General features: G+C 61.6%; 1 protein-coding gene across 22 annotated transcripts in view; it reads right to left on the reverse strand.

Moving 5' to 3' along the window:
• PLEC (plectin) overlaps positions 1–18,179 on the reverse strand; it is a 53,947-nt gene that overhangs the window by 7,410 nt on the left and 28,358 nt on the right. For 8 of the 22 annotated variants that reach the window (XM_079101242.1, XM_079101253.1, XM_079101244.1 and 5 more), the window contains 31 exons: positions 16,785–16,846; positions 16,593–16,607; positions 16,383–16,472; positions 15,394–15,471; positions 15,208–15,300; positions 14,060–14,226; positions 13,374–13,489; positions 13,184–13,290; positions 12,984–13,103; positions 12,816–12,911; positions 12,442–12,569; positions 12,101–12,194; positions 11,237–11,391; positions 10,842–11,151; positions 10,682–10,759; positions 10,444–10,605; positions 10,141–10,245; positions 9,686–9,781; positions 9,267–9,392; positions 8,276–8,428; positions 8,031–8,185; positions 7,820–7,946; positions 7,535–7,718; positions 7,295–7,452; positions 7,004–7,182; positions 5,569–5,707; positions 5,124–5,480; positions 4,967–5,050; positions 4,683–4,787; positions 4,491–4,589; positions 116–3,496 (listed from right to left, as the gene is read on the reverse strand). In XM_079101242.1, the coding sequence (XP_078957368.1) occupies positions 116–3,496; positions 4,491–4,589; positions 4,683–4,787; positions 4,967–5,050; positions 5,124–5,480; positions 5,569–5,707; positions 7,004–7,182; positions 7,295–7,452; positions 7,535–7,718; positions 7,820–7,946; positions 8,031–8,185; positions 8,276–8,428; positions 9,267–9,392; positions 9,686–9,781; positions 10,141–10,245; positions 10,444–10,605; positions 10,682–10,759; positions 10,842–11,151; positions 11,237–11,391; positions 12,101–12,194; positions 12,442–12,569; positions 12,816–12,911; positions 12,984–13,103; positions 13,184–13,290; positions 13,374–13,489; positions 14,060–14,226; positions 15,208–15,300; positions 15,394–15,471; positions 16,383–16,472; positions 16,593–16,607; positions 16,785–16,846 (7,319 nt within the window). Of the gene's footprint in view, positions 1–115; positions 3,497–4,490; positions 4,590–4,682; positions 4,788–4,966; positions 5,051–5,123; positions 5,481–5,568; positions 5,708–7,003; positions 7,183–7,294; positions 7,453–7,534; positions 7,719–7,819; positions 7,947–8,030; positions 8,186–8,275; positions 8,429–9,266; positions 9,393–9,685; positions 9,782–10,140; positions 10,246–10,443; positions 10,606–10,681; positions 10,760–10,841; positions 11,152–11,236; positions 11,392–12,100; positions 12,195–12,441; positions 12,570–12,815; positions 12,912–12,983; positions 13,104–13,183; positions 13,291–13,373; positions 13,490–14,059; positions 14,227–15,207; positions 15,301–15,393; positions 15,472–16,382; positions 16,473–16,592; positions 16,608–16,763; positions 16,872–17,522; positions 17,770–18,179 lie in introns of those variants that run through there. The other 14 variants (XM_079101258.1, XM_079101245.1, XM_079101248.1 and 11 more) reach the window with 8 other exon arrangements.

Raw genomic sequence — 18,179 nt, forward strand, 5'->3', positions numbered from 1 at the left:
GGGGGTGGGGAGGCAGCAGTCAGGGACGATGGGGCCTTGGGAGCACCCGCTACCCCACCAAGGACAGACACCGCCCCCCGCCACCACCTGCCCGCTTGTGAAGGGAGGGTGGTACCTCCTCAGACTTGAGCTGCAGCAACTTGGCCTCCTGCTTCAGTCTCTCCTTCTCACGCTCCAGCTCAGCAATGGCCTCCCGCAGGCGCTCAGCATCATGGTCACTCTGCTGCCGTTGGATCTCGAGTGTCTGTACCAGCGTCACCTTCTCCTGTGTGGCGAGCTCAGTGAGATGCAGCTTCTCACCAATCTCCTCAGCCTGCTTCCGAAAGCGCTGGGCATCCTCCTCGGCACGGGCCTGGGCCCGGCTCATCTCAGCCACACGCAGTTTCAGGCGCTCAGCCTCTGCACTCATTTCCAGTTGCCGCTGCCGCTCCGCCTCCAGTGTCCGCTGGAAACCCTGTGTCTCCTGTGCCAGCTGCTGTGCCATCTGCTCCTTGTCCTCCTGCAGCCGCCGAGCCTGCTCCTGAGCAAGTTCTTTTTGTTGCTGCAGCAGCTCGGCCTCAGCCTTGAGCCGTGTGGCCTCCTGCACAGCCTGCATCTTCTCCTTGAGCATTTTCTCTGCCAGGGCCCGCTGCTGTGCTAAGTCTTCTTCTGCCAGCTGCCGCAGGCGCGCTGCCTCCTGGGCTGCCACACTCAGACGTGCGGCCTCTTCCGCCACCTGCTTCATCTTCTCAGCCTCCTCCTCCAGGAAGCGCTGTGTGTTGTCCTTGTCCCGCAGGATGAGTGCTCGGTTCTCTGCCTCAATCCGTGCTTTGAGCTTCCCTAGCTCTTCCATCTGCACGCGCACGGAGAAGAGCTCCTCCTCCACCTGGCTGCGCTGGCGGGCTGCCTCTGTCACCTCTGCCTTCAGCCGCTGCAGTTCCTCATCTAGTATGCTCTTCTGATGATCAGTCTCCTCCAGCTGTAGCCGCAAGGTCGTCAGCTCCTGCTCCACCTGGGCCTTCTGCCTCAGCGTCTGCTCCGCAAATTTCTTGTGTTTCTCCATCTCTGCATCAGCTGCCTGTTTCTGCCGCAGGGCTGCCTGTTCTGCCTGAGCCCGTCGTGCTGCTTCCTGCTCAGCTTCCTTGCGCAGCTTCTCTGCAGCAGCCTGCGCCTGAGCCTGGACCTGTGCCTGCTCCTCTGCAGACTGCTTGAGCCGCTCAGCCTCTTCTACCTGCCGCCGGGACTGCGCGGCCTCCCGCTCGGCCTGCTCCCGGGCCTCCTCTGCTTCCTCAGCGGCTCGCCGTGCGGCCTCCGCCTCGCCACGCAGCCGCTCCAGCACACTCTGCTCCTGCTGCAATGTCTGCTGCAGCTCCTGCTCCCGCTGCTGCACCACAAAGGCGTGGGCCTTCTCCTCCGCCTGCAGGCGCTTCTGGGCAGCCTCTTGGGCCAGCTGAAGTTGCCGAGCGGACTCCAGTTCTGCTCGTTCCCTCAGGCGCCGGGCCTCTTCCACCTTGGCCTTGAGCCGATCCACTTCCTCCAGCGCAGCTTTGCGCTGCCGTGTGGCCTCTTCCTCAGCTGCCAGGCTCTTCTGTACACGCTCCTCCGCCTCACGGCGCCGCTGCTCCTCCTCAGCTGCCAGCTGCCGCTGCCGAGCGGCCTCCAGCTCTGCCTGCTCCTTGCTGCGCAGCGTGTCCTCAGCACTGCTGCGGATCCGCCCCAGCTCCAGCTCCAGCTCCGCCTTGCCAGCAGCTGCCTTCTCAAAGCTGGCCTTCAGCGCCAGGATCTCCTCTTCCACCTGCCGCCTCTGGCGCAGGGTGTCCTCCACCAGCCCCTTCTGCCTCTCCAGTTCGCTCTCTGATGCTTTGCGCAGCTGCGCCAGGCGCTCCTCAATGTCAGCCTTGTGCTGTGCTGCCTGCTCCTCCAGCCGCCGCCGCTGGAAGGCCTCATCTTCAGCCAGCCTCCGCAGGCGTTCATTCTCTGCTTCCTTCTCCTTGAGTGCAATCTCTGCCTCCGTCTTGAGCCGCGTGGCCTCGCTGATGGCGGCCAGCTTCTCAGCCAGCACCCGCTCTGCCTCAGCCCGCTGGCGTGCTGCATCCTCCTCGGCCAGCTGCCGCTGCCGCTTAGCCTCCTCAGCCAGGGCTCGAAGGCGAGCGGCCTCCTCGGCCAACTCGCGGAACCGGCCGGCCTCTGCCTCCAGCCTCTGCTTGGACTTCTCACTGGTGTTACGAGATTCCTCCTCGGCTCGCGCTTTGCTGGCTAGCAGCACCTCCATCTCTGCCCGCACCTTGGCCAGTTCAGCCTCTAGCTCCTGGCGCTTCTGGGTGGCCTCAGCTGCCTCCTGTTGCAGCCGGGCCAGCTCCTCCTCCAGCAGCTGCCGCTGCTGCTCCCCCTGCTCCGTCTCAGCCCGCAAGCGGATCAGTTCCTGCTCTGCGGCCAGGCGCTGCTGTGCGGTGCCTTCTGCCAGCTGCCGCTGCTTCTCTAGCTCCCGTTCAGCCAGCTCCCGCTGCCGCACAGCCTGCTCTTCTGCCTTGCCACGCCGCCGTGCCTCGCGCTCTGCCTCCTCTTTCTGCTTCTCAGCTTCGGCCTGTGCCAGGCTCTTCTGCTGTGCCACCTCCTCTGCCTGCAGCCGCAACCGCAACGCCTCGTTGGCCTTTAGCTGCCAGCGCTCCAGCTCCCGTTCAGCTTCCTCCCGGGCACGCTCAGCCTCAGCCTGTTGCTGTGCCCGACGTTCAGCCTCTTCCCGCAGCTGTGCCACCGCCACATGCTCCTCCTGCAGGGTGCGCTCCAACTGCGCGGTCTTCTCCGCGAAGGAAGCACGCTTGCTCTGCAGCTCCGCCTCTGCACTGCGCTGTGCTGTCTCCAGAGCTACCTGTACCTGGCGTGCCCGTTCTGCCTCAGCCTGCCGCAGCTGCCGCTCTGCCTCCTCAGCCTGCAGGCGCAGCTCCTCCAGAGCCTGCATGGCCCGCTGCTTCTCTCGAGCAGCCTCAGCCTCAGCCTTTACGCGCAGGGCGAGTTCTGCCTCAGCTTGCCGCTTACGCTGGCTCTCGTCCTGCACCTGCCTCCGCAAGCGCTCAGCCTCCTCCTGTGCTTGACGCTTCTGTGCTTCAGCCTCCTCCGCCCGTGCACGCAGGGCCTGCAGCTCATCCTCAGCCCCACTGCGCTGGCGCTCAGTAGTCTCCAGCTGCAGGCGCACCACACGGATCTCCTCCTCGATGCGCAGTCGGCTGCGCTCAGCTGCTTCCACCTGCCGGGCCTTGGCCTGGAGCTCTGCCTCTGAGCTCTGCCGCAGATGCTGCAGCTCCTCTTGGACACTGCGCTTCTGCTGCTGTGCATCCACCGCTGCCTCCTCCCGCCGTGTCACCTCCTCCTGCATGCGCCGCTGTAGTTCCTGTGCCTCCAGCTCCGCCTGCGCCTTGGCCTGGGCGTGTGCCTCAGCCAGCTGCCGCTGCTTCTCCAATGCAGCCTCCACCTCAGCCAGTCGCTCCCGCTCCTCTGCCCGCTGTTGCTCGGCCAGCCTCTGTGGCCACAGCAGAGAGAGGAAGAGAACCAGAGACAGCATGAGCGTGGGGTGGTGCAGGCACTCAGGTGACACGATACCACCACAGTTCACTGGGACAGCGCGGTGCGGGGGATCAGGGAGGACAGAGGTCCCAGCCCGGCCAAGGAGATAGCGTGCACCCGCCCAGGGCACTCAGGCAGCGAGCGCAGCCGGCCCCACCGTGCTCACCAGCCTGGGGAAGGAGGCCCAGGCGTCCTCCCCTCTTCCCGCAGACAGGCGACGGAGACAGACAGACAGAGAGAGAAAGAGCAAAGAGGAGGCTCGCAGGACCTGCAAGCTGCACCCACCACAGTCCTGCCTGAGCTCCACCTGACACCAGCAGGGCCTGGCTGCCACCATAGGCCCCCTCCCCATCAAGAGGCCATTTCCAAAGCCCAGCGGGGTGGGTCAGGGTGAGGTGGTCAGGGTGAGGCAGCCAGAGTGAGGACAGCAGTACAGACTGAGCCAGTTAAAAAGAGGGATTCTGAAGCCAGCAGACCTGAGCCAAGAGGAGGAGGCAGGGCCACAGGCAGGCCCAACAGCCAGGTCACCTGGGAGGTAGGGAGGAACTGCACAGGTGAACACCCTGCTCAGACAAGGCTCCTTGGGAGATACCTCCCAAACCCCCATGACCTAACAAACACCCCAACTCTTCCCAGAGCAAAGGGCCCAGTGGAACCAATGCAGAGGCCCAGGAAGAACACACAGGAGAGCAGTGGACGCAGGTGGGGACTCCGGCCAGTGAAGGAGGAAAGAAGCACCAGCCACCATGGAAGAGCAACGCAGTGCCAGGCCAAGGTGGGACCATAGGTGAGGGCAGCCGTGCTAGGGGAAGGGGGCACTGGTGGCACCAGGCAGGAGGAGAGTGAGGACAGCTGCCATAAGTGACCTCGACAGTTCCCGTGGGCTGTATCTGGGGCAGGAAGCGGGCAGGAGGGCCTCTCCCCACCCAGCCACATGGCCCCAGCCATACCTCCTCCTCCTCCATGCGCCTCAGTGTCTCACTGACGAATTTGATGTACTGACTGGTGAGCGTGGTCAGCTCACTGTAGCGTGTCCGCAGGTCCACATACTGAGGAGGAAGGGGGACAGCTGGTCAGCCCTGTACAACCCCAAGGCCCACCCAGTTCCTCATCCAGGTTAGGCTTGGCCTGTCCCGTCCTACCTCCTGGATGACACTCTCTGATCCAGACTGGACCTTAGGCTTCTTGGCTGGAGAGGCCACTGGCTCAAGTTGCGCCTTGTATGTGACCAGCTGTAGCTCATAGTCCTGTGGGGGCACACTGTGGTTGGCCATCTGCTCTGCTCTCTGACTACCTGTGCCTGCCCCCACACCAATCTATAGGTTTTCCCAGCACGGCCCAGGCTCAAGTCCAGAACCCCAGGCCTACCAGCCTGGCAAGTGTGCCCTGGGATGAGGGTCTTGGTGCAGACGGCTGGAGGCCTCACCTTAATGGCATTGATGTACTGCTTGGCGAACCTCTGGCACTCCTCAACCTTCTCACCGTGGCGCTCAATCTCCTCCAGCAGGGCCTGAGAGGGGACAGCGGTCAGCAGATGGTTACAGGGCACACCCTACTGCCTGCCTCTCCTGGACCTGGCCTACCTTCTCCTGCCGCAGTTGCTCCCGCACAGCCTGGCTGTTTGCCATCGGCACAGCCTGGATCTGCTCCTGCCGCCGCTTAGCATCCTGCAGCCAGGCGCTCAGTGGGTCTGCACTCTCCCGATAGTAGCGTGACTGGCGGCCCAGCTGTTCCAGCTCACGCTGACGCACATCAGTCTGGGCCAGCACTGCCTGCCAGCGCTCTAGCAACTGGGTGACCCGCTCCCGCCAGCGCTCCACCTCCACATCCCGCTCACCATGCCGCTGCTGCAGCCGCTCACCCACTTCCTGTGCCCCCCGCAGCTCATCCCTCAGGGCATCAAACACAGGCTGCTGAGCCTCTGCCTGGGCCCGTAGCTTCTGTTGGGCACAAGAGAGGAAGGTGTGCTTCAGTTGGGGACACTGCTGTCTTCCTGCCCCCAGTGAGGCACAAGCCCTGACACAGTACCTTTAGTGCAGCCTTGGTGGCCTCAAGCTCTGGGAGTGTGGCAGGCACAGCCTGGGCCTCCTTGAGCTGCTCCTCATGGGCCTTGAGCACCTCCTCAGCCCCCTGAGTGCTGCGGATCACCAGGCTGATGGTCTTGAGCCTGGTGGGGAGAATGGGGATCAGGGCCAGGGCACAGTGGGTTCCAGAAGCAAGTCCTAGGTAGAGAAACTAGAGCCCCAGGGAGTCACTGGGTGCTTCTGCCAAGCCCAGACCTGACCTGAGCAGAACCCTGGTGGTCAGCTAGTCCCTGTGGTCACAGGTTTCAGGGAGAACAAGAAACCTGAAGAGAAATCTTGGCACAGGGATACTTAAGCTCCAGCCTGAAGACCTGCAGAGCAGATGTTCCAGCCAGGAACAGCAGACCTCAAGACCCTGGGGCAACCAGTAACAGCTGAGAGTGTAATTCTCAGCACTCCAGCTCAAGACTGGCTGAAGGGGACCTGGGTAGTGGCACCACATACCCAACAGCGATATTTCTCTCAAATAGTGTGTTGGCATTTGTGACTAAAGGGAAGACAAAAGGCAGAAGCATCAGCTACAATGAAGTAAGCAATAAGTGCCAGAACAAATGCTGGGGCCCTGGAGTCAAGGTGGACCGGGCAGGGTAGGGCGATTTCTCACTACACCCTGAAAACCACTTCAAATGCACATGCGGCCTTTTGTGCATCTGCATCGAAGTACACTGAGGTAAACAGCAAAAGAAGAGTAGAAGTGGACAGCAGCTGGGCACAGGTGGGCAGGAGGGCAGGCAGAAGAGGCAGAGCACCAGGAGGGGCCTACACATCACCGAGAGCTCGGGGCAAGGGGAAGAGCCTGGTGGGGAGCCTCTCACTGCCCCAGTCTCTCTATTCCCTTCCCTCCACCGCACGGCTCCCCCAGGTCTTCGTCCCCAGTCTCCACCTTCAGGTGGCAGACCCTCCCTCCTCTGAACCTACTAGTCTGGGCCCTTCCTGGTGTTCCTCCTCCCACTCCAGACTTGGGCAACACTGGGAGCTGAGGCTCCCCCTCAGTCCTCCCTCGACCTGTGCTCCCTTCTGTCCACACCTTGGACCACTCTCTGCTCCCCATCTCCCCCACTCCTCACAGAGCTGCCTGCTGACACCCAAGTCTCCCCAGATCAGTGAGCAGCACCCACCCCCTCCACTCCTTGCTCCCCTCATGTCCCACAAAAGGTCATCAGGATGCCCCGTGGGAGCCATCTTCAGAAGACATCAGACTTGGACTCCCTGCCACCCCCACAGCTGCCACGCAGTCCCAGACCACCATCTCCTAGCCCAGGCATTCAAAGCCCCCAACTTGTCTGACCACTCTGTCCTTCCCCTGCTCAGAATATTCCCGATGTCCCAGCCCTTACCAGAGGCTGACCCGACCCAGCCCTCAATCTGCAGTCACTCACTTCTCCAGGTAGATGGCAGACAAGCTGCGGACCTGCTCCAGCTTGCCAAGGGTCAGCTCCAGCTCTGAGCGCAGAGTGGGGGCAGCAGGCGATGGTTCAGGCAGGGCCAGGACCTTCTCAGCCTCGGCTGAAAGTCGGGCAACCCCCTTGCCCAGCCCTTCCACCTCAGCCTGTGCTTTCTGAGGAAACATTGGGTGGGGGTACACTGATGACACAAAGCACCCCTTGAAGGATGAGGGGGGGTGAAGTGGGGTTGAGAGGGAGAGAGATGGGAAAGGGGACAGCGCCTGCCTGCTGCTCGGCGATGCGCTGGGCACACTCCCGTGCAGGCTCTTTGTCCAGTGGCAGCCGAAGACGGTGCACAGTGCGAGTCTCACAGGCTTCCAGCTGCAGCCGGATGTCCTTGAGCTCTGAGATGCAGCGCTGGCAGCGAGACTCCTCCTGCTCACCTGAGGGCACATTCTGGTCACTTGGTTGCTGGGCCCACTGCCTGCCTGCCCTGCCCAGGCCCCAGCCATGCCTGCTCCATACCCTGCTCCAAGCTCTGCAGCAGCTGCTGGTAGTGGCGGCTACAGGAGCTGTACTCGCGTTCTGCCACCAGGCGGTCCTCTGGCCCAAAGCCACCAGCATCCTGGCTGTCGCGCAGGAAGGCCTGGTAGTGCAACTCCAGGCTGCGTAGGGCTTGGCGCTGTTCCTCTGGCTTCAGTGTGCGGAACTAGGGGAGGACAGGGTGAGCATGAGTGAGGCTAGCTGGCTCTCCACGGGACATCACCTCCCCTTCTCCCCTGAGTGTCCACGGCCAGCAGGCAGTCCTACCGTGACCAGAGACCAGGAGCGGATGAGCTGCACATCACGGCTGAGGCTCTGCCATGCCAGAAGGCTCTTCATGTCCACATGCAGTTGGTGCCACAGTGCAACGAGGGCCTGGTGCTGGGCCTCCAGCCTGGGGGTCAGGGTCACAGTCAGAGTGTTTGAGGCCCTGCCCACTATCCACCCCTTCCAGGCAAGGACCCCACAGGCCACCCACCTGGTGATGGTCTCCTGAGCCTCCTGGTTGGGTGGGGGCACAAGGAAGCACACAGAGGGCACGGCAGCCTCACTGCCAGAGCTACTAAGCACCTTCCAGTGGGATGGCTGAGCAGGGCCCATCAGCTGGCACTGGTCACCCTTGTGCACAGTCACCTGAGATAGCCAAAGGAGATGACAATGCGGTCATGCTCATGCCCCTACCTCGCCCCCTCCTGTTGGAGCCCCACCTGGCTCAACTCTCACCTCCACCTGCTTGTAATCACACACAGCCAGCAGGGGCACATGGCCTCGGACGGGGTAGGCTGGATTGCGGGGCTTCAGCTGCACAATGGCCTTGGCCCGCTTGGCCAGGCCAGAGAGGTGCCCCTTGTACTCATTCAGCTGCTCCTTCTCATCCTGTGGAAAGGAGCAGCTCAGGATCAACACATGGATACTTACCTCTAGCCCCCAAGGATCAGGGGACTGGCAGGACTGCAGGGCCTTCCTGATGCTGGGGGTGGGAACCTTGGAGGCAGGAGGTATGGCTAGGGGCTTGGGACCCAAGCAGATCCTGCTCTCTGGACCTGGACTGGGTGCCCTACCCCTGCCCCAAGTCACCACTATGTCCCCCAGGGAAAGGGGTTCAGCCTAGCTTCACTCTGGCCCCTGCAATGTCTCTCCCCTCCTCCCTTTTTAGCAGGAGGTCACCTGCCTCCTCCTGTCCAACCAAACCTCACCAAGGGACTGTCCAAGGCTATGGACTGGAGACTACCTGCAGCTACACTGCCCTCTCTCAGGTAGACACTGAAGCTGAAGTCCCAGCCTTTACAGACTAGGACTTTACAGAACCAGCTTCCTCTCCTCTTCCCTCCATTATTGCCCACCCAGAGCACTGTGGCCCCCACGTGCTCCTCACCCCTGCATGCAGGCACCATGCCCAGTTGCTGCTCGGCTCTCCACAACCCTAGAGACTGTGCCTGCTCCTGTCATGGGGGCCGGAAAACCAGCACTCATCCACGAACACAGTGACACCCACTGACTTGGGCCCCCATCTGTGTAGGTTCCAGGAGTAGGGTTCACACCAGCTCCAGCCAGCAACCTGCCACCAGCGTCTCAGCTCATCACACACCGCCACCCATGTCATACCTCCCAAGCCCCCGCTGGTCCTCCATCCCCAACTCCCTGGGCACCAATGCAGCCCACACTCCAGGTCAGCCCATCCCTGTCCTCCTGCCTGCTTCTGCCTCTGCCTCACCTGGGCATCCTGCAGCAGGTCCTCAAGCCGGGTGACAGTGATGGAGCGGTCACAACTGTACTTCCTGCGCAATGTCTCCTGCAGCTTTTGCAGCTGCTCCTCAGTCTCTCGCACATCTGAGAAGAACTGGGCAGGGCAGTGGAACATCATGCCGGGCTGACTGGGTCCCAAGCCCCAGGTAAGCTGCCTCAGGCCCCAGAAGTGGGGAGCAGACTGAAGGGACAAAGCTTAAGGCAAGGAGTAGCACAGCCCCCAAGAGGACTGGGGAGGAGTCTGGAAGTGCAGGAAGTAATCGGCAATTGGGGCAATCAAGGGATGGCTGAGCAGGGTCCATCAGCTGGCAGCCGGGGCCAAGCATCTTCCACGTGAGGTCTGCAGGGTGCTGCTGCTGAGCCACAGGGGGGAGGGGGTCTTCTCACCTGGAAGTAGGCTGTGTTCTCTTTCAGGTGAGCCTCAATACAGCAACACAGCTGTAGCATCCAGCTCCACTGGGTCTGCAGGGCTGCCTGGAAAGACTGCAGGACGACGGCCTCAGACGGCCTCCTCAGGCCCCCCACATGGGACCTGGGGAGGTCCACAATGCCCTGTCCCCTCCCCCCATGGCCCATCTGGGACCAGGGTGGTCCCTATCCCCTCTCCACCCACCTCGCTTAGGGCCCAGGATGGCCCCCATAGCTCCTCCCCAACCCCACCAGGGGCCCAAGATGAGCCCCTACAGCCCCCTTCCCTCCCCACCTCTGACCCACAGCAGACCCCTCAGGGCCCATGGTGGCCCCTACAGCCCCACCTCCACCTAAGGGTCTGTGGTGTTGCCCCATAGCTCCCACACTCGGGGCCTGTGCTGGCGCCCCACAGTCCTGCAGCCCCAGCCCACCTCCACTGTGAGCCGTGCAGGGTGGTCCTCGCGCAGCAGCCGGTCTCCGGTGTTCTGAATCTCCTTGATTTTCTTTTCCTTCAGCTCCAGTTCACGCATAAGGGCCTGATGAAAGGGAAGAGGGTCTCAGGAACAGTGTTGGAGGCAGGCCGGGGGCTGTGATCTTCCAGCAAACACAACCCAAACCCCATGCCAGCCTCTATGGAGCCTGAGCTAGAACTGACTGGCCACCCAAAGGGTTCCCAACAGTGGGACCGGGTGTGGGCAAATGTGGGAGCGTTCTTGAAATTCAGAATGACTCACAGAGTAGCTCTCCTTCTTGGCAGCCATGTTGGCATTGCGGTCACTCCAGTCAAAGCCCACCTCTTCCTCCTCCTTCTCATTCAGCCACATCAGCTCTTTGGTGGCTGCTGCCACAAAGCCATGCAAGCTTTCCAGGGACCGGAGGCGGGCCTTGGAGGAGTTCTGTGAGCAGACAGGGAGCCTGTTAGCAGACTGCTGTGTGCCCACCTTCCCCAGTCCCTGCCTGGCCCCGACTCACCAGCAGCTTGGCATACTGCAGGTCTAGTCGACCCAAGCAGTCACGGAAGGCACCCCGGGTGGCGGGTGCAAGCTGGCCCTGCAGGTGACAAGGAGGGGTGAGCGCTCCCATGGCCAGGTCCTTGCCCACCACCTACAGCCCACCCAAGGGTACTGCCCACCTCATCACTGCGTGCCCGCTCAATCTTAGCCCGAAACTCTTCAATGGACTGGTGTAGGCCTCGGTGACTGCCCAGTTGTGCCTCCACGCTGGGCAAGTCCACACCCCACTCAGCACTGTCCACCCGGCGCTGGTTCTCTTCCACCCAGGCCAGCAGATCCTGCAAGTAGCGTAGGGTGGAGTCCTCCAACTCTGGGCGCCTCTGTGTACTCTGCAGGGTCACCTGGGTCACAGGGGCTGCCACACCCGCCTTCAGCCGCAGGTTGTACTCGGTGCGGATGGCCACCAGGCGCTCATGCAGACGGTATACCCTGGGGCAGCAAAGGCGTCAGGAGGGTTCAGACAGGTCCCACTCCCACTCCCAGGCTCCCTGGGAAGGGCACAGGCGGGCCCCACCTGCGGTACATCTGCTCGCCCTGCGGGTGCCGCCCATCCTTAAGGGTCTGCACGTCATTGAACAGCAGCCGGATCATGCCATCTGCCTTGTCCAGGTCCCGTTCCACCTCCCCTGCCCGCTGCGGTCCCTTGCCTGAAGCCAGGAGCCGGACATCCTGCAAGGTGGTCATCTGTGACTCCGAGTCTGGTTGACCCTCCTTTCGATCACATGGGTCCTCAGCCAAGGCAGCCCTCTCACCCACGTCCCCAGCCTATGACCCAGGTCTCAGTTTACCCACTGCCCTGGGGATCCCCATCACTTTCCTTCCCTCCCAGCCAATCCCACACATCTTCCTGACAAACTTCTGGACATATCTGTATGGGCTAGCTCTCTGAGGGATCAGGATCCTATCCAAAGGAATCTTGCTACATCCAAGGACCGAGGCCCTTTACAGCCCTGTTCACAGGACCCTGGGCCTCATCCGCCATCATCCACCCTGTCACTTCTCTTAACAGGATCCTGCCCAGACCCACACAGCCCTGTACCTTCTGAGCCCCACACTCAGCCAGTAGTAGGTCTGGGCACCTCCCGACCACCCTTCCCCTAGCACAAAGCTGCTGTTGGGAAGGGGAGAGCCTGCAAGAGGGCAGGGCTGCCTCTTTGGTGTCCTGCCTGGTACACAGAGGCCAGCTCTGCCCACAGCAGGAAATCACAGTTGCCCCCCTGCCGGGTGGAAGGGAGGAGCTAGGCTGGTTTCTCCATCCCAGTGCCCCACCCTGCCCAGAACCCAGTTAGTCACAGCCCTGGCTGCAAGGCAGGACTGGCTTGGGGTTCCTCCCACCTCCTGAGCCCGCCCCTCACTCCCCCCTTCCCGTCCCTCTCACCGACTGCAGCAGGGCGTCGGCCTGGTTCAGCTGCTCCTCACATAGCCCGGCCTCCATCTGCAATTTGCTCACAATGCGCTGAAGACACTCCAGCCTGCAGCCCAGAGCACAAGACCCCAGTCCGTGAGCTGGTGGGCCCACTACACCCCCTGGCCGAGAGCAGCTCCCCTCTGCTCTGGTTTTCCTGCCTGCCCAGGGCCCACTGTCCTGTTGGCCAGTAACTGGAGCTCAGGCTCCCCAGCCTGGGGGGGGATTTCCTCCCCAGGCAGTGACTCACCCTCGGGTGGCTTCCCTGCTACCACAGAGCCCCACCCACCTACCCACAGCCTCCCCATACCTACCTCTCAAACTCACTCCGGAGCTGCTTCTCCCGCTCCAGAATGGCCACATGCAGCTTGCCCCACTCCTTCTCCACATCCAGGGGGTGGTAGCCAGGGGGCACTTTGAGTTGGCCTGCTTGCACCGCCCCCTAAGATCAGAGACAGAACTAAGGCCAAGCTGCAAATGGTGGAAGTGCTGGACCCAGAGACCCCTAGCCCACCCAACTCAAAACAGCTCTAGTCCCAGAAGTTCAAGCCACATTCTGGAGGGAATCCCAGGCCCTGGGCTCTAGGGAGCTGCACTCCCCAGGGGATGCCCCACTCACCACCCTCGGGGGCACCCCAGTCACTGCCCTAGAGCCTGCCTACTCACCACCCTGGGGCACACCACTTACTTCCAGGGACTGGTAGATGCCCTTGGACCTGTTCTTGTCCGCCTCCTTGGCTGGAAGCTCTGTCTCCTTGAACTTTAAGAACTGGCACCAAAGGATCTATGGGGACAAGGGGTGTCAGCAGCCCTGCCAAGGCAGGCACAGGACCCAGGCTCAAGTGAGTGGGCCCACCTCGATCTCTTCGAAGCTGGCGGGGAACTTGCGCTCCTCAAAGGCAGCAGTGTGGTGACGTATCCACTGTAGCAGCAGCAGCACCAGCTCCCGGTACTCCTGCCATCGAAGCTGCAGCTCCTATGAGCACGTGAGTGAGCAGCTGTTGGACATTGATGGGGCCCAAGACCCACTCCCCACCCTCCCTGGGCACCACTCACATTAGCCCTCACCCCGTCCTGTGCACCAGGCACGCGGGGCATGGCGTCATACAAGGACGAGACGTAGGTGATAATGGACTTCTCATCAGGCTGAGGGACATCCACATCTGTGGAGGAGGGCAGGGGTCAAAGAGCCTGTGTGGATATGGGGAAGGGGAAGAGGAAGGGAGAAGGGGCCAGCAGCTCCTACCCTCGGGGTCCAGGAGCCGAGTCACTCCTAGATCCCGCTCTGCTACAGAGAAGGCCTGGTCCAGGTTCTCCAGGTTCGACTGATGGTACACCTTATTCATGTCTATGAGCATGGGCCTGCAGAAAAATGGGCAGGTGAGGCAGACTGGGCCAGGGGCAGCCAGACTCTCCAAGGAAGTCAGCGTACAGGCAAACTCCTCCACATTCTGGCAACACAGAGTCCCTACCCCATACTCACCCTGAAAGATATGATAAACTAACACCCCAACCCCGCCCACATGGGACGACCTGAAAGGACCCCCCTGCCTCCACCCTCCAGGAGCCCCAGAGGCCGATAGTGGGGACAGTCACAGGTACAGTGCACTGAGTAGGGGTGCAGTCACCTGGGCTCCCTGACACCTCCTTGCCTGTCAGGCCCCTTCTGAGGTGTCCACATGAGCAGGACCAGCAGCCCACTGTCCTACAAGGCTTCAAGGAACAGTGGTGCTTCTAAGGGCCCAGGGGGAGTGGGGCTGGACCCTGCTCACTGGCCCCTCCCAGAGGCTGGCTGGCATTCATTCCTGCAGAGTCAAGTTCCCATCAGTGGCAGATGCCCCTCCTGCCACCCTCTTTGCCCTAACTTGTTTGAAGTCGCCCAGCTGAGGTCCCCAGATCTGCAGCCCTCCTCCACCTGCCAGGGTCACGTACTTGTGCCGGTGGATAATGGCATTGAAGAGGCGGCCATCACGCCAGCTGGAGGTGAAATTGTCGCAGCGCAGGCCCTGGTAGCCCTCCACCATGCGCTGGGACCACAGCAGCAGCTTCTCCTTGGCTGTCATGTCCTCTGACTGCCCGCTCACCTGGATGTCTGAAATCTGCCCCACATAGTGAACAGCAGAAGCTCAGCTCTGGCCACCCAGGCTGAGCAGTTGGCCACCCTGCCTGGTACCCATGACCTCTTGCATGGGGGCAGGGTGGCTCAGCACTCAGCTGGGGTATACAGGGTCACCAGGCCCCAGCTGAGGCACAGTGGGGCCCGCAGGGTTCCCTCCCAGTGGGACCCACAACATCAAAGAACAAAAGCCCAGGCCACTCCAGCCAGCAACTGCCACAAGAGAAGTCAGAGCCTCAAGCCCACTATTGCCACGAGGTGGACACTCGGACTTCCCTCAGTTAGGGAAGACTGGGGTATACCCTCCACATCCAGAGGTGAGCACAGAGCAGAGTTGGTAGGCAGTGGGCACATGAAGGCTAGCTGCAGACCCCCAGAGCTTTCCCAGAACCCCCAAACTTAGAAAAGGCTGTTAGGTGGGAGGTGGGGACAGGTCAAGGCCTCCTCTCTGGCTATAGGCCAGGGTGGGGAATTTCTGGGGGCTGGGCAGGATGCATGCCTGGCACTCTGTCCAATCTCAGGCCTAAGTCTGCCAGTCGGCCTACTGTCAGTACATCTGCCAACCTAGCCCTAAGTGTCTGCTGGCCTGCAAGCCTGTGTGAGTCAGCTGCCGTGCCAGTCTAGCTCTTCTGCCCAGATCGCAGATTTGTGGCTTCCTGTGCAGCCAGCACAGGCAACGGGTGAGTCAGCCAGGGCAGCCCCAGAAGCTCCAGAAGCTTCCCCAGGTCAACCAGCAAAGAACACATTCTTCTCTAAGGAGGATCTGCCGGCCCCACCCAGCTGGGGCCAGAGGGCACAGGATAGGCAGGTCTTGGAGAAAAGCCTGAGCCCTCAGGCCACAGAGCCAGCACAGGGCTGGGCTGGTAGGAAGACTCCTGAGCCACACCCCAACCAGAAATCTCACCAGCTAACCAGTCAAAGAGCCCATGGCAACCCCAAAGATATCTAGGGGCAGTCCCTCTACCTGGAAGTGCAGGATGATTGTCCAGATCAGACCGAGGGTCAGCTTGGGGTTGCCATCAGCGATGTCGTCATTCCTGATGTTCACCAACTTCACCTGTGAGCAAGTAGCTCTCAGTCACAGCTCACAGGGCAGCAGCTCAGGAGGGGCACCTGGGGTCTATGGCCTGTAGCTGGCTGGCAGCCTTACCTGGCGGTGCCGAAGGTAGTCCAGGGCAATCTGGACATTCTGCAGCTTGTGGAAGCGCATCCTCCCCTTCTCCCGGGGCTAACAGGAGGCATGGCATAGTCAGCATCCACAGAGCAGCTGCAGTCCCAGCCCCAGCCCCCCAGAACCCCCAAAGCAGCTGTAACAACTAAACCAAGGTCTTCCCCAATGGGTCAGCAGCCCCTCCCACATTCCAGGTTCACCCTCTCTAGTTGCAAAAAGGAGGCCATTAGCCCAGGGGCCAGGAAGGGCCTTGGGCCCGGGTCCAGAAGGGGCTTGGGAAACCAACCCAGGCTGTGGGAAGGAAGGAAGGGGGTGGAGAGGAGACAATAGCCAGGAAGCTGTGGGTGGAGGGCAGTGGCACTGGAGGGGGGTCCAGTGATGGCAGCCACTTCTTCTCATGGATCCCAGGCCCAGTCCCAGGCAGAGCAGCAGACAGAAGAGCAGGCAGCTTGAAGCACAGTCATCTACCTGCCCAAGGGCCAGGTGTGGGTTGGGCCAGACTAGTTGCCAGCCCCAGGTGAGCTGGGCTCCACAGTCTCAGTGAGCCCACGTGCTGCTATGGCCAGAGGGCACAACCACTCACCAGGCGTAAGCTCCTGATTACGTCCCGCTCCCTCGGCTGCCCAGCCAGAGCAGGGCAAAGGGTAAAGGGCAGAGGTCAAGATTCAGAGTCCAAGCAGCAGAGAAACCAAAGCAGAGCAGAGCATGAGGTTACTGTGTTAGGACTCCAATGCAGAGGACAGCAGCCTAGAGCACAGGGGTCGTGGCCAGTCCCAAGTCCGGCTGTCAGCTGTGATGCCAACACCGTGGACCTGAGGGCACAGTGGGCGAACTGCTTCCAGGGAAAAGGCAGCAGGAGACTGAGCTGGACACGGTTTGGGTCGTCAAGAAAGACCCCAGGGAGGTGCGACAGGCAGGGGCATTGAGGGTGACGCAGCAAGACCACAGGAGAGGGCAGGGACACATACCAGGCTGTCCCCAGAGAGGACCTCCAGTAGAGAGATGAGGTTGTGGCCATCGCGGAGGTCTTCATACAGGTCACCGATGTGCCTCTGGGCCTGTGGGGACGGCAGGGCTAGAGTGGCCCGGGGGCAGGGGCAGAGAAAAGTGCTGGGCACTGATGCCGGGGAAAGAGGCAGGGCAGGAAGCATGCTCTAGGCCTCTGCATAGGCACCTACCTCTGCCCTCCAGTGCTACAGCAGAGACCAGAGGAGACCAAAAGAGGAGGAAAGAGACAGGAGCGAGCGTGGGAGGAGAGGACAGAAAATAACAGGTTTCAGAGATGAAAGGGAATAATGCAGCAGTGTGAGGACCCCCTGGGGCAGGGGCCATCTGGGGCACCCCCCCACTCACAAGCAGGGGCCACCAACCTTGATGAGGTGCTTGTTGACCCACTTGGTGAAGGTTTTCTTTTGCACACGGTCCCGCTCATCTGGGGGGAGACAAGGCCAATCAACCTGGGGCCTGGGAAAAGCCCAGGGAGGCCCCAAGAGGTGACCATGGTACAACATCAAAGCCTGGCTAGTCAAATTCCGCCTGAAGAAGGCCCTACAACAGCCCCAGCCTTGGTGCCCACCTCAGGTCTCTCCCAGCTCACATAAACCCAGCCTTCCTGCATGAGCAGGACATAAAACACCAGGGCCAGCCAGCCCTGGTCCAGGAAGAGGGCTAGGCCTGCCAAAGTGCCTCTGCTCAATCCCCTATTGTCTCCCAAGAAGACGGCAGAGTCCAGAGCTGCTGCACCCAAGGTGCACAAGTTGCAGCCTGCCCCACCCCACACACTGCTTCTATATAGGGCCAATCAGGGACACAGCAGGGCCAAGGCCAGGCCCTGTCGGGGTACCTGAGGGGAATCTATGCCCCCCCCCCGACAGGGCAATGGGCCTCCCCCAGGGAAAAGAGAGCCCCCGCCACTCCGGCCCCACACTAAAGTCTCAGAGACCAATCTGTGCTGGTAAAGGGCAGGCAGCCCCCATCTGAGTCTGGCCCCAAACCCAGACCCTCAGTCTAGGCCCACACCCTCCCAACCTAGGGCAAGGGCTTCCTGCCACAGGAAATAGTCTTTCCTGCGGCAGAGGCCTGCCCTGCCCAGAGGGGGTACCCACTACCTTTCTTGCCCTCAGAGGCCCTGAGCACAGCCAGGTAGAGATTGTCTTCAGAGCTGGTTCTCTTGCCACCCAGACCCTCAGGCTCAGGCACCCGGAGCCGATGCTGAGACATGATGCTGCCCACCCCGTCTCTCAGCCCTCAGGTGCTGATGCTCTGGGCAGCCTGGTGTGGAACACAGGCAGCTGAAGGCTGGCAGCTGTACTGGATGCAAACTCCACACAGGCTCCACTCAGCCCCAGCCACAGAGGCTGTGGCCACTCCCTGCCGGCTGTACTCCCCAGCAAGGCCGGCCCGCCCCCAGAGCCCCACCTCACCCAGTCCCCCCAGAGGGGAGTGTCCCAGCGGGAAGGAGGAAGGCAGCCCCTCCCCCAAAGCCACACCCTCAGTAGCCAGAAACAGGAAACTGGGGTTTCCTCACCCACCCTGCCCACAGCAGCAGGACCTTGGGGTGCAGGGGGGGCCTGGCACTGGTGCCAGGACCCTAAAGGAACCCACACCATCCCCACAGCCACCCAGAACAACCCTTCATCACGCAGGGAGGGGAGAAGGATCCCCAGAGCGTGGGGAGAGCTGAGGCCACACCCATCTCAGAAAACACTTCAGTCACCCCTTGGCTGGCCCACCTCCCTGCTGGGTCTGGCTCTAAAAGGAACCCC

This window comes from Sciurus vulgaris (genome assembly GCF_902686455.1).
Source record: "Sciurus vulgaris genome assembly, chromosome: 1".
Lineage (NCBI taxonomy): Eukaryota > Metazoa > Chordata > Mammalia > Rodentia > Sciuridae > Sciurus > Sciurus vulgaris.